A 13398-nucleotide genomic window follows, 5' to 3' on the forward strand; every position below is an offset into this window, starting at 1 on the left:
TACCCAATCCATACCCACTCAACATTAACCAGTACCTGAGGTTGATATCAACAATGGTGATCCAGCAATCATTGAACACTTCTGGAAAAGTCTCATAACCTCACCAACTTACAAACCAGAAAAGAAAAAGAATATAACGCAAACGATTTCCTTGAAACAATCCATATAATCTCTTTATTCCAGGCTAAGTTGAGAAAGACACAGGTACTATTGATCACGAAAACATATCCACAAAAAATGCAACAGACACCATTTTAGACAACAAAACATATGCTCCTTCGCTTCTCAAGAGCAGAGGATATATTTATTCTCAGCATGCCTTCTCTTCATGTTCTTCCTCCTCCTTTTCTCCATCCTCCTCTCCAAATGCTCCACCCTCTCCACCAGCCCTCCCATCAGACGGCATTGCTGGGCGCTTCTCTCGCAGAGCTCCGCCACCAGTCCCTTCAGCCTCTCGTTCTCTGCCACCACCCTCTCCATCACCTCCTTCACCCCCGGGCTCTCCACCACTCCTTGCATCTGATCCGAGGTTGTGCTCCTTTCTTCTGCCCCGATCTCAGTGGCCCTCTCTTTCTCCATTGGATCGAAGATGGCACCTTCCTCTTTCAACTCGGATTCCTCCACTACTTCCTCTGTTTTACCCCCTGTTCCCAGTGGAGCTGTGTCCGCTGGGTAGTTTCCTAGGGTTTCCTCCATGGGATCTCCGATGTTGCCCACCTCGACGCTCTTCGATTCTATCGTGACCGGACCTTCTGCAAGGTCCTCCTCTCTTTCTGGTGCTTCATCCTTCGCTTCTAGGGTTTCTTCGAGGGACTCATCCTCCTCTGCCTTCGCTTCCTCTTTCTGGGCATCTAGGGTTTCCGAGATCCCGTCTTTGCATTCTTGAGGGACGGCTTCTTCAACGATGCGGTGCTCCTCTGCCACCGCCGGCGACTCTAGGGTTTCGACCGGTGCACCAATATCTGCGCCTAGGGTTTCGCCTCCGACTTCCTTCTCATCCCGAGCGGCGGCGATCGAATCCACGGCGTCCTGCAGCGAGATCACTTTCCGGATCACCTTCTTCCGATAATCCCTCACCCCACGTACCGAATCTAATCGCAACAACAACGCCATCAGCATCTCATTCACCCTCAGCCGCTCCTTCTCGTCCCTCCTTATCACCTCCTCCTCCGCTCTAATCTTCCTCTCGATCTCGTCCACCTCAGCTGCGACCTTGTGGACAAGCCTTACGTTCTTCCGCACCAAGAACCCGCGGAAGACCTTCTGGACCTTGACGGCGGCCCCCGCCCGGTCGACCTCCGCCGGCTGTTGCACGGCGGCTGCGGCGGCAGGCTTCTTCGCCGTCTTCTCTTCCTCCTCTGACCTGACGAATTGGACAGGGATAGATACGACCCGGGACTTCGCCGCCGGCGGGCGAGGCCTCGGCTGGGCAACGTAGCCATAGCGAATTGGATTCCGTCGGCTAGCGAAGAAAGGACTCTCCATCTCTCTCTTTCTCTCTCTCTCAAACGATTGCGAGGTTTTCGAAAGCTGGGATTTTTTCGGATGGTTTGCGTTGGGGTGGGAGGACGGGTATAAATAGGGATTTGGGTTGGGAAATTTTTGGGATCGGGAACGTTCGAGTGGGATCGGGAGAGGTGATGGAAGGCCGGAAGGGGATGTTTCTGGAATGGTGTGGAACGTTCTTCTTTCGCTAGGCGCGCGGGAGCATTTACCATTGGCGCGGTACAATGCAGCTAACAGCAAGTGCCGACAGGAACGAATCAAGAGCAGACACGCCATATCCGTTAACAGGTGCGCTTGGACCACATCAGGGTGACTTAGAGGCATATGTTCGAATACATAATTTTTCAAATCCAAGTCCGAGTGTACTAAAAATTTACACAATTTAAATGCGAAGGTGACTTGACAACGTATGTGGTAAATTATGTGGGTTTTAATTTTTATGGATGGTGTTCAACACTAATCTTGATACAATCCATCTCTAATAGTCTATCTATCTATCAATCAATTGATCCATTAATATTGATCAATCAATAGATAGATCGATGTTGATCATTTGGATCCAAGTATGAGTATATCATAAATTTACACGATTTAAATTCTAAGCTGACTTGATCACATATGCGGCAAAGTATGCGAGTTTTAATTTTTATGGATCCTATTCAGCATTTATCTAGATACGATCCATCCAATGATTTATCTATCTATCAATCTACCTATATTCTAATATAAACATAATATCTAAAAATTAGTAATTATATTTTGAATTTATTTTTTGAGGTTACAAAGAAAACTGTAATTATTTGAATAACAGTGCCTACTCAACTGGTCCAACTTGAACATGGACTATAGCACGGACCATGGTTGGCCCTTGACCAACTTAATAACAAGCTAGAAATGAATAATGCCATAGGGCCTAGAACAACCGTCAATTGAGACCCCAAGCTTGAGTTAGACATTATTCGAGTTTAATTAAAGGAAGCTTAATCCCAGTTGCAAGACATGATATTAACATGAAGATAAATTGGAATTTAACTGATGGCAAATTGGAAACTGTTAGGAGTAATCTGGAATGGGCTGACGATGTATGAAGATTCAAATCCATTATGACCCATCGGATCCATATCAGCGCTTTTCAAGTGGTTTAATTGTTGCGGTTTGTCTATCCTCTGATCGGCAAATTTCTATTCCGATCTCTGGTCGGAGGCTATTTTGTTCGATTTCTCGTCAGAATGTTCTTGATCCGAATCCTTAAACGAAAAAAATTTGATCCGATCTTTGATCGAAAAACTATCAGTCCCAACTCCTAGTTGGCATGCTACACTCTCTGATCTTTCTTCGGAAGCACATTGATCAGGCACAAATCTAAAAGGTAGGTGCCAACTGGCTATAGCTATTAATGCTATCTGGCTATAGCTATCAATGCTATCTGGACGTAACTGTCTGATCCTGAGAATCTTTCAGGTGTAACTATCTGATCCTGAAAATCACAACTAAATAACCGCACCAGATTTGGCCAGTCTGTCTACCAAAAATGGTGACACGACCGTTTCTTCTATAAATACTCAAACTCCGAGGATCCAAGTAAGTAATCCATCTTGGAGAGCTAAAACTCTGCTTTTCTGTTTGTGCATTCTGACTTGAACATCAAGGATCCTCGTCGAAGCACAATCCTCTAATCCGAATTTTTTTGCAGGTTGCTCCAGCGCTGCGCTTCTCAATTTTCTGACGTCAACCAGAAACAAACCGCAATAGATAGAGGAAGGGTCGAATCTCAGGTCCTATAGAAAGAAGCAGACAAGCCAGAAACTTTCAAAGATGGTTCCACGTAAGATTTTCTCCCAGCAAACCAACACCTCCACCGCCCAATAGGTACAGAATGAAATAAATCACTCCGCTCCCATGCCTCAGATAGTGGCGAAAATTTCTGCGCCGGTGCAGCAACCCACGACAGTGACCGTAGAGTAATTCAACTTGCTTTTCCAGCAGATGGAGCAACTAACAGCTGTCGTTCAAGCAGCGATCCAGCCTCTGTCGGCACCACAGCTGGTGAATCAAACCCAACGACTGATGGCAGATCATACTCAAGAGCTGAGGAGACGGCAGTCTCCGAGTCTTTGGTCGGGGCATGATTCAACCCCCAACCGATGGTCTCCTTCACGCTCTGAAGCGCATACCAACCGAGATGTGGAAGTCGAGTGAAGACTTCAAGAAATGGATCGAAAGATCCAGTAGATTTGCAACAATCCGTCAACCCCATTCAATGAGTTCGATTCTGAACTGCCTTTCATGACGAGCATCCTCCAGAAATCTATCCCACCAAACTTCAAAGTTCCTCAGCTGGAGAGCTACAATAGGACCACAGACCTCATCGATCATGTCAACAGCTTTTGAGCAGTCATGCTCCTTCAGAAAACCTCCGATGCTATCCTATGTCAAGCCTTCCCCTCCACTTTGAAGGGGCGGTCTGACATTGGTACTTTATTCTGAAGCTGGCTTCTATTCACTCTTTCCAGCAGCTGTCTTTGTTGCCCACTTCATTACCAGCCGGCGACAACAAAAGCACTCGAACTACCTCTAGACCATCGAATAGAAGAAGAGCGAGTCCATTCGATCTTATGTAGCTCGATTCAACAAAGCTGTGTTGGAAGTTTACGACCTAGATCACTCGATCGCAATATTCATCCTAAAGGGTGGATTATTTATAGATGACTTCAAAAAGTCATTGTTGAAGACTTTCCCTCGAGATTTTTCAGAAATACTGACTCGGACAGAGAAATACGTTCGATTGGAAGACTTTCTGATAGAAAAAACTGTCCGAATAACCCCAACTATGGGGAATCAAAAGTAGAGCAAGGCTCACTTGCCCAAGCGAAATGGTGAAAATCATCGTCGTTCAAGATCCCCACCTAAAAGAAGGCATATTTCACGAAGGAGGAATCATTCACCTCTGAGACGATTGGGCGATCTCACTCCTTTAAATACTTCTAGGAGAGAGATTCTGATGGAGGTGCAAGCCGAGCTGCCTCCACCTCCTAAGATGCGGATAAATCCAGGGTGCTGCAATCCATATAGGTATTGCCTCTATCATCATAACTATGGTCACAATACTGAAGATTGTTACTAGCTCAAGGAGGAAATTGAGCATCTGATCTGAGAGAGAAGACTGGATCGACTCATCCAATGATAAAGTCCTCCACACCGATATCCTTTAAGAGCTGGACGCAGCAACGAAGACCTCCCACGCTTCAGCAGCGATAGTGCCAACCCCCTTAGCCTCAACATCAGCTGACACCAGCACAACTGTGGGAGGAGGGGTAGGTAGTAGTAGAAGATCGATCCCTGCGGGGTGAAATTCATATGATAACTAGAGGGTCGTCTGGATCGATGGAGCCACATGCGGTGAAGAAGCCTCGGCTCAAGGAGCCAATGATCTTCACAGATCAAGATGCTGAAGGTGTATAAATCCCGCACAATGATGCGGTGGTTATTACTACTAATATAGCTGATGATAATGTACATCACATTTTCATTGATAATGAAAGTTTTGTTGACATTTTGTACTTTGCTATTTTTACCGCAATGGAGTTTGTTCCCGAATAGTTGAATAAATTCAGTACTCTGATCCAAGATTTCTCTGGGAGTTCGATAATTTCAGAGGGAACTATCAGACTGCCCCTTACCTTAAGAACCAAACTCAGGGAGGTGACTGTTCATGTTGATTTCTTTGTATTTAACCTACCGTCAGCCTACAATACAATACTTGGCCGATCAAGTTTAGGAGCACTGAAGACAGTGGTGTTGAGCTACCACTTGATAATGAAGTTTTCGATGGATGTTGGAGTGGAACAAGTTTGAGGCAATCAGTCCATGATCCGATAGTATTTTGCTGCTAAGCTGTGGGCGGAGGAACAGCCGGTGACATCCCAATCTAAACCCTTAATAGGTTTGAGCGCTTGAGATGATCTGACCGGGGAGCATGCTCGACCGTCTGAGGATCTAGTGGAGATCCTCCTAAGGAAGAAAAATCTCCATCAAACTGTGAAAATCGGATCATCCATGGATCAAGTAACCAAAGCTCAGCTAGCTGCTCTTTTGTAGAAAAATACAGACCTGTTTGCTTGGACGACAGCGGATATGCTTGGTATAGACCCAGAGGTGATAACTCATCACTTGGGAGTGAATCCGACCTTCCATCCTATAAAGTAGAAGAAGAAAAGCTTTGCTTCAGAATGCTAGAAGGCAATTATTGAGGAGGTGGACAAGCTGGTCAATGCCGGCTTCATCCGAGAAGTAATGTATCCTGATTGACTCGCTAACATGGTGCTAGTTAAGAAGATGAATGAAAAATGGCGTATGTGCATCGACTTCACTGGTCTGAATAAAGCCTGCCCCAAAGACAGCTATCCTCTCCCTCGAATAGTTTAATTGGTAGATGCCATTTCTGAACACGAGCTCCTCACCTTCATGGATGCTTTCTTCGATTATAACCAAATCCAGATGACATCTGAGGATGAAGAAAAAATGGCTTTTATTACTGACTCTGAACTCTATTGTTATAGGGTGATGCCCTTTGAGCTAAAGAATGCCCGGGCAACGTATCAGCGATTGGTGAATAAGATATTCAAAAATCAAATTGATCGCAATATGGAGGTCTACATGGGTGATATGTTGGTAAAAAATCGAACCATCCCAGATCACATAGCCAACCTCCAAGAAACCTTTAACACCCTATGTCGATTCTAGATGCAGTTGAATCTCACAAAATGTGCCTTCGGAGTTGGCTCTAAAAAATTTTTCGAATTTATGATCTCCCGATGAAGAATTGAGATGAATCCAGAAAAGATTAAGATGATTCTGAAGATGTCTCCATCAAGAAATATAAAAGAAAGTTTAGCACCTCACCAGAAGGATCGCCTCACTCAATCATTTCATCTTCAGATCGACTGAGAGACATTTACTTTTTTTCCAAACCCTTAAGCAGCTTTGGGACTTTCAATGGATGATTGGGTGTCAGAAAGCATTTGAAGAGTTGAAGCAATACCTTATCTCGGCACCCTTGCTTACAAAGCTCCAATTTGGAGAAGAATTGTTACTCTATCTTACTGTATCTCCATCAGCAATTAGTTCGATTCTTATCCGGGAAGAAGAATGAATCCAAAAATTAGTATATTACTCAAATAAGATCTTTCAGGATGTTAAGACCAAGTACACAAAGTTGAAAAAATTAATATTTAATCTGATCATCATGACAAAAAAGCTCCGATCCTACTTTCAAGCTCATACAATAGTGCTGTTCACGGATCAGCCGATCAAAGCAGTCATCCACCATCTGGATACGTCGAGATGTATTGCAAAGTAGGCCTTATAACTCTCTGAGTTCAACATCAAGTTCCACCCAAGGCCTTCAATCAAAGCTCAAGTCTTGATGGACTTCATCCTTGAGTGCACCATCCCCAATGAGGAGGGCTTAGAGACTGCGGAGGGTAGTTCAATGACGCTCGAGAAATAAATAAATATGGACCCTGATCCTGAAGATCAATGGATTCTTCATGTGGATAGGTCTTCTAATTTATCAGGATCAGGAGCCGGGGTCATCTTAACCAGGTCGGAAGGTGACATGGTGGAGTATGCTCTGCGGTTTGAATTTTCAGCCACCAACAATGAGGCAAAGTATGAGGCTTTAATTGTCGGGCTTAGACTTACAAAAGATGTAAGAGCCAAACACTTGAAGGTCTTCAGTGACTCTTAACTGGTGATGGGGCAAGTCAAGGGCAAATATGAAGCTTGAGAGGAGAACATGAAGAGGTATCTCGAAAAGATAAAAGAACTAACTATATTTTTTCTGAGCTTTGATATCCAACAGGTACCTCGGACATAAAATATACGGGTGGTTGCACTATCAAAGCTAGTAGCCTCTCTATCATCAGAAGTCCAATAAGAAATTTACATCGAGGCATTGAAAAATTCAAGCCCGGAAGAACCTCTTGCTGTTCAGCAGATTGAAGAAGAATTTTGCTAGATTGACCCCCTGCTGAAGTATCTCAAATCAGACGAACTACCACCTGATAATCGGAAAGCTTGGAAAACCTGCAAGTAGACTACTCGCTATGTGTTTCATGATGATAAGTTGTATAAGTGATCCTTCTCTCTTCCGCTTTTGAGGTGTCTGCGATCGTTCGAAGCAGACTATGCATTAAGAGAGGTCCACGAAAAAATTTATGAAAATCATTTGGGTACAAAGACTCTTTCTTACAAAATCCTCCGACAAGGCTATTATTGGCCTTCGATGCAAAAAGATGCCTCCGATTTTGTCAGAATGTGTGATCGCTGTCAGAGAATTTTCAATGTTCAACATTAACCAGTGGTGCCCCTTACTTCTATCGCAGCTCCATGGCCTTTCACTTAGTGAGGAATGGACATCCTGGATCCCTTTTCTTAAGCCTCAGGTCAGCGCAAATTCTTCCTGGTGGTCATTGATTATTTCACAAAGTGGGTGGAGGCTGAGCTTCTAGCCCGTATAACAGAGGTTAGAGTTAAAGACTTCATCTGAAAATTCATTATTTGTCGTTATAATCTTTTGAGGGTGCTGATAACTGACAATAGCAGACAATTCAGCGACTCCTAGCTTCGAAAATTCTATGAAGACTTTGGAATTGAACAATGCTTCACCTCAGTCAAACACCCACAGACAAATGGGGAGGTAGAAGTGACGAATAGGACTCTCTTGCAAGGCTTGAAGGCTAGACTTAATCAGACTGGGGGGTTCTGGGTGGATGAGCTGTATTATATATTGTGAGCATACCAAACAACTCAAAGAATTCCGACTGGAGAAACTCCATTCAATCTTGCATTCAAAATCGAAGCGGTTATACCGGTTGAGATCAGGCTTCCTTCCTTCAGAGTCGAAGAGTACAACGAAGATACCAACTCTGAATGGTTGCGAACCAACTTTAATCTGATTGAGGAGAGTAGAAAATGAGCTGCTATGCGAATGGTATCCTACAGATAAAGGGTGGCCAAGTATTATAAATTTCGAGTCAAGTCTAAAGAATTTTGAGTTGGTGATCTGATGCTACGACGTACCGAAGTCTCACAGCCTACGGAGTGAGAAAAGCTATCGCTTAATTAGGAAGGCTCTCATCAGGTGGATGAGATAGTACGTCCCAAAATTTATAAATTGAAACAGTTTGATGGAACTCTACTCCAAAGACCATGGAACTCGACTAACATTCGCATGTATTATCAGTGATATTATAATTTTACTGAGGTATATGCATGAATGAACACTCCAAGTTATCAAGTCGGTCCTTCCACATATAAGTGCAAGTTATATTTGAACTCGATCTTTGACTTGCCTCGAGATGTTAAAAGCCTTTGATCCGCTTATATTTGAACTCGATCTTTGATTGGCCTTGAGATGTTAAAAGTCTTTGATCGGCTTATATTTGCACTCGGCCTTTGATCGATCTTGAGATGTTAAAAGTTTTTGATTGGCTTATATTTGAACTCGACCTGTGATCGATCTCGAGATATTAAAAGCTTTTGATTGGTTTATATTTGAACTCGATCTTTGTTGGACCTCGAGATGTTAAAAGTCTTTGATTGGCTTATATTTGAACTTGACCTTTGATCGACCTCGAGATGTTAAAAGTCTTTGATCGGCTTATATTTGAACTCGATCTTTTATCGATCTCGAGATGTTAAAAGTCTTTGATCAGCTTATATTTGATCGATTTATATTTGAATTTGATCTTTGATCGGCCTCGAGATATTAAAAATCTTTGATCGGCTTATATTTGAACTCGATCTTTGATCGATTTCAAGATATTCAAAGTCTTTGATCGGCTTATATTTGAACTCAACCTTTGATCAGCTTCGAGATGTTAAAATTTTTTGATTAGCTTATATTTGAACTCGACCGTTGATCGACCTCGAGATATTAAAAATCTTTGATCGGCTTATATTTGAACTCGACCTTTGATCGGCCTCGAGATGTTAAAATTTTTATATTTTATGGCAACCATGTGGAGTCATATGATTCAAAAAATGATAATATAAAAAAATATAACAAAAAATATATACATGAATGCATGGTTGGAAAAGTTGTATCTTTATTCCAACGAGAAGTGTTTATAAGTCTAGTCAGCTCTGTCTGACATTACAAGATGGAGAAAAGACAGAACGAAGAAAAAAAAAAAATTAGCTATTCGGCTGGTGGGGCATCATCAGGTGGCTGCACCTCTTCGACGCATCGCACTTTGTGGAGAATCATGAATTCATAAAATATGTATGTATTCCCTCACTTTTCGTGTAGCTGCATCAAAACTCTTCCATGTCCATCTCGGGGTTGGACAGCTCGGACAGATCAAGTTGTGGATACAAAATTCAAAGTGTATTCCGATAGAAGCTATAGTCGGAATGATGCTCAACAGCAAATATCGTATGGATCGTTGATTAAGAATTATCCATTAGCTGCTCATGAGATCGAGAAGAAGAAGCTCCTTCTCCTACCAAAAATCAGCCTTCTGGTTCTCGCTCTCCCAACCAAGATCTTTCGTTATGGGAGATCAAAAGAAGCTCTTTCGAGCCAACGTCGGCAATGGGAGCAGTCACTTGGATGCTTCGCTGTGGTACATCCTTGAAATCAGCGAAGGTCTTCTTGCCATTTAACGCCCTTTGCAACATTGAAATTTCCTCTCTAGCATTATAGAGTTTGTCTTGAAGTTGCAATGTCTGCACAGATCTCATCCATTCAAATTTTCTACACTTGATCAGAGACTCCAAGATGCGAATTTTTTCATAGGTAGAGTCATGCTGACGATGATATACTGTCAATTTCACTGCCACGCCTCAGGACTTCTTTCCTACTGTATCGGATACCCTCTGTATCTTTTCTGCCAATTGTGCCTTCTCGATGCTGTGTGCTACAACTCCTCATCGAATTTCTTGTTGAAGTCTATTGACTTCTTTCTAAGTATCTTCAAGTTTCTTTTGAGCCTTTTGAAGTCTCTCTTGCCGATCGGCGGCCTCTCCTTCGAGGGATTTAAGTTTCTCCTCCAAGCTCTTGATATGAGCTTTAATATTAACCGCCGTCACCAGAGAAGAGGAGTGGCTAGTAAAGGAGCAGCAGCTACCGGACTGACGTCACAAGCATCATCTATCGACTATACAAACAAATGAAAGCAAACAATTGAAAGTGGTAAATTCAAAAAGCTTGTAATTTCATTTTATTAAATGCAAGTTTCTTACAGAGATAAAAAAAGAGAAAGGGAGCAAAAAGTATAAGCATTCAATCTCCGACCTTCTCTTAGGGAGTTGTATCCGAAGGAGGCTCGGAGAGACCTGCATTAGCAGTTGAAAAGGAGGGTGGCTTAGCAATATTCTCTTTCTCAGAGACGGAGAGCTTAGAGGCAGTGTGAACTTTTTCGTCATCTTCATTTTCATAGTCTAAGAAGGCGAGATCAAGCTCCGAATGCTCTTCCTTTATTGACTTTCGATAGTCGATCCAACATTTTTTGTAAGCCTGATGAAAAATTTTTTCACTGAAGGCTATATGACTGTTACGATATTCTTCAGATGCCTTAACTGCCTCCACTGCTCGAGCCATCTCCTCAGCGAAGATAGGTGATACCTTGAATTTCTCGACTGAAGAGCACTTGGCATCTTGAATATGCTCCTCAATCCTTCTCTTCGCCTCTTTCTCTCTCTCCGGGGTGAGGGTGAGATCGTCTTCCACCTGGCTGAGGGCTCCCTAGAGATTTTTGATCTCAGCCTCTAGTTTTTTAATTTTTGCTCAGACAATCTGGACATCCATCTCGATTTTTTTCTCAGCCTCTCGCACCAATGCCTCTTTGGCCGAGCGGTCCGATAAATTAACGAGAACATGAAGCAGCTGCATCTCAAATTGACTAAGTTAGAGGAAGCATAATGATTAAAAGGAAGGAGGGGTGACCGGATAAATGCTATACCTGGTGACCCATAGTCAAAGATAGTTTTTTCATACTAGAAACACTCATCCTGTCCATCTGCTCCAACTCTACTGGAATTATGGAGTTTTCAACAGTTTTTCAGACGGCGTTCCAGTCTTGAAAAGATAGACTCTCTGAAATGTCGTCGGAAAGAGACTTATCATCATTGGCCTCCTTAGAAGACTCGACCCGAGCAGAGGTCTTGGAAGGCTGGGGCCGCTCGATGATTTCTTCTCAGAAGTCAGTGGTCAGAGTCGGAGTAAGTGTAGATGTCGCCAAAATTGCTCCGACCTCGAAAGAAACTGCTTGGTTGATAGTGGTAGGCTCTTGACCGAGTCCGATAGATTTTGACTTTTTCTTCCTCTCGATCCCAACGACCTGAGTCTTCCTTTTCTGCAAAAGAGAGGCCTTCAATTTCGTAATATCTTTTACCAAGGGTTCCATTTCTACAATTATTCAACAAATATCAGATTAGAGAGCTATATATATATATATATATATATATATATATGAAAGAAAGCATAAATGACCCCACTCACTTCTGGGGTCGCTAGAGGAGAGCCCTACCGAGAAAAAGGATTCATCGAATAAAAGCTCATCCAGATGAGAGGTATTGCGATCCAAGAGATCCCTAAGCCCTCTCTTTTCCTCGACACTCAACTCTACGGGCTTCAAGGATGAAGCTTCGATCCGACCCTAATCCGAAAGCCCCCAGTCGTGCATCAAAGCACAAGAAACAAAAAAAAATGACTCTTCTATCTATGAATGGACAAAAGAGCATTAGATACCAGAGGAGAGACACCCCTCTGGGAAAAAATATATAGCCAGTCAGCATATGGATATTTTTTTAATGTGAAGAGAGTTCGGAAAAGAGGAATTAATGGTCAGACTCCCATCCGAGAGCAAAGTATAAGAAACCCTATGATGTATTTAAAGGAGTTTAGGGATGCAGCACAGAAAGCAATCCCATAGAACCTAAAAAGCTCAAAGATGAAGAAAAAAATAGAAAATCTAAGATCTGCCTGAAGATTTTTCTCATACACAGCTAATCAACCTAGAGATAGACTGAGGACTCGAGCATTGAAATCAGAAAGTTCAAGACGAAACTCATCCGGAATGTAGTATTGGGTTCGGAGCAACTCCAAGACATCCAAGGTCAGCTCGGTTTGAATCTCTCCAGGTCCGACCGAAGAATTGATTTTGGACCTAGGGTTTTTCAGACCCTTCGCTTTCTTTTGCACGGGGCTCTCGCTCTCAGGATTTTCGAAACCCACCATGAAAACAGAAACCTAAGAGGAAGTGAAAGGAAGAAAAAATCAAGAAGATAAAAGGGACTTACCTTCGAGTAAGAAATCAAAAGAAAGTAACTATTTTTCGAGGGTTCTTCGCACGATGAAGAAAGAAGGAAATCTATCTGTGAAAGCTTTGGAGCAAAAAAAATGACAAAGGAAGAAAAGATTTTACTAAAATCAACAAAAAGAAAAATAAAACAAAGGAAGCCGCTCCTTTACATAGAAGGATGCACGTCTCTTGGAGGACGTCAAGTTGGTACGAATTTCTGAAACGAACCATGCGTCAAGCCTTCATTAGCTCAAGCTGGCCGATGATCTTCACATTTAATGCGTCTATGTAGAGAAGAGTGGCATCTGTGCAGATTTTGAAAATTTCATCATTAATTCGACAACTTTTTCATCTGAAAAACCGCAAGCAGATATTTGGTTTAAAAAGAGCTCTTTACCTCTCCGACCATTTAGAATGCCAAGATAAATACTCTTATAGTCCAACCAGAGCTCGGATTAAGGAGTAGAGGGATATCTGTTAGGAGTAATCTGGAATGGACTGACGATGTATGAAGATTCAAGTTCATTATGACTCATCGGATCCATATCAGTCTTTCAAGCGGCCTAATTATTACGGTTTGCCC

General features: G+C 42.7%; 1 protein-coding gene across 1 annotated transcript; it reads right to left on the reverse strand.

The window, feature by feature from the left end:
• Window positions 1-146: 146 nt before the first annotated feature.
• Window positions 147-1797, reverse strand: LOC105051022 (uncharacterized). The gene has a single exon (XM_010931282.4). The coding sequence runs from the start codon at window positions 1780-1782 to the stop codon at window positions 286-288; it is 1497 nt and encodes a 498-aa protein (XP_010929584.2). The 5' UTR covers window positions 1783-1797; the 3' UTR covers window positions 147-285.
• Window positions 1798-13398: the final 11601 nt, after the last annotated feature.

The sequence above is a fragment of the Elaeis guineensis genome, chromosome 9, assembly GCF_000442705.2.
Source record: "Elaeis guineensis isolate ETL-2024a chromosome 9, EG11, whole genome shotgun sequence".
In the NCBI taxonomy this organism is placed as follows: Eukaryota; Viridiplantae; Streptophyta; class Magnoliopsida; order Arecales; family Arecaceae; genus Elaeis; species Elaeis guineensis.

Bases quoted from the DNA above. Each gene is read 5' to 3' on its own strand.
- LOC105051022 (XM_010931282.4), bottom strand. From the start codon at position 1,782: ATGGCGTGTCTGCTCTTGATTCGTTCCTGTCGGCACTTGCTGTTAGCT.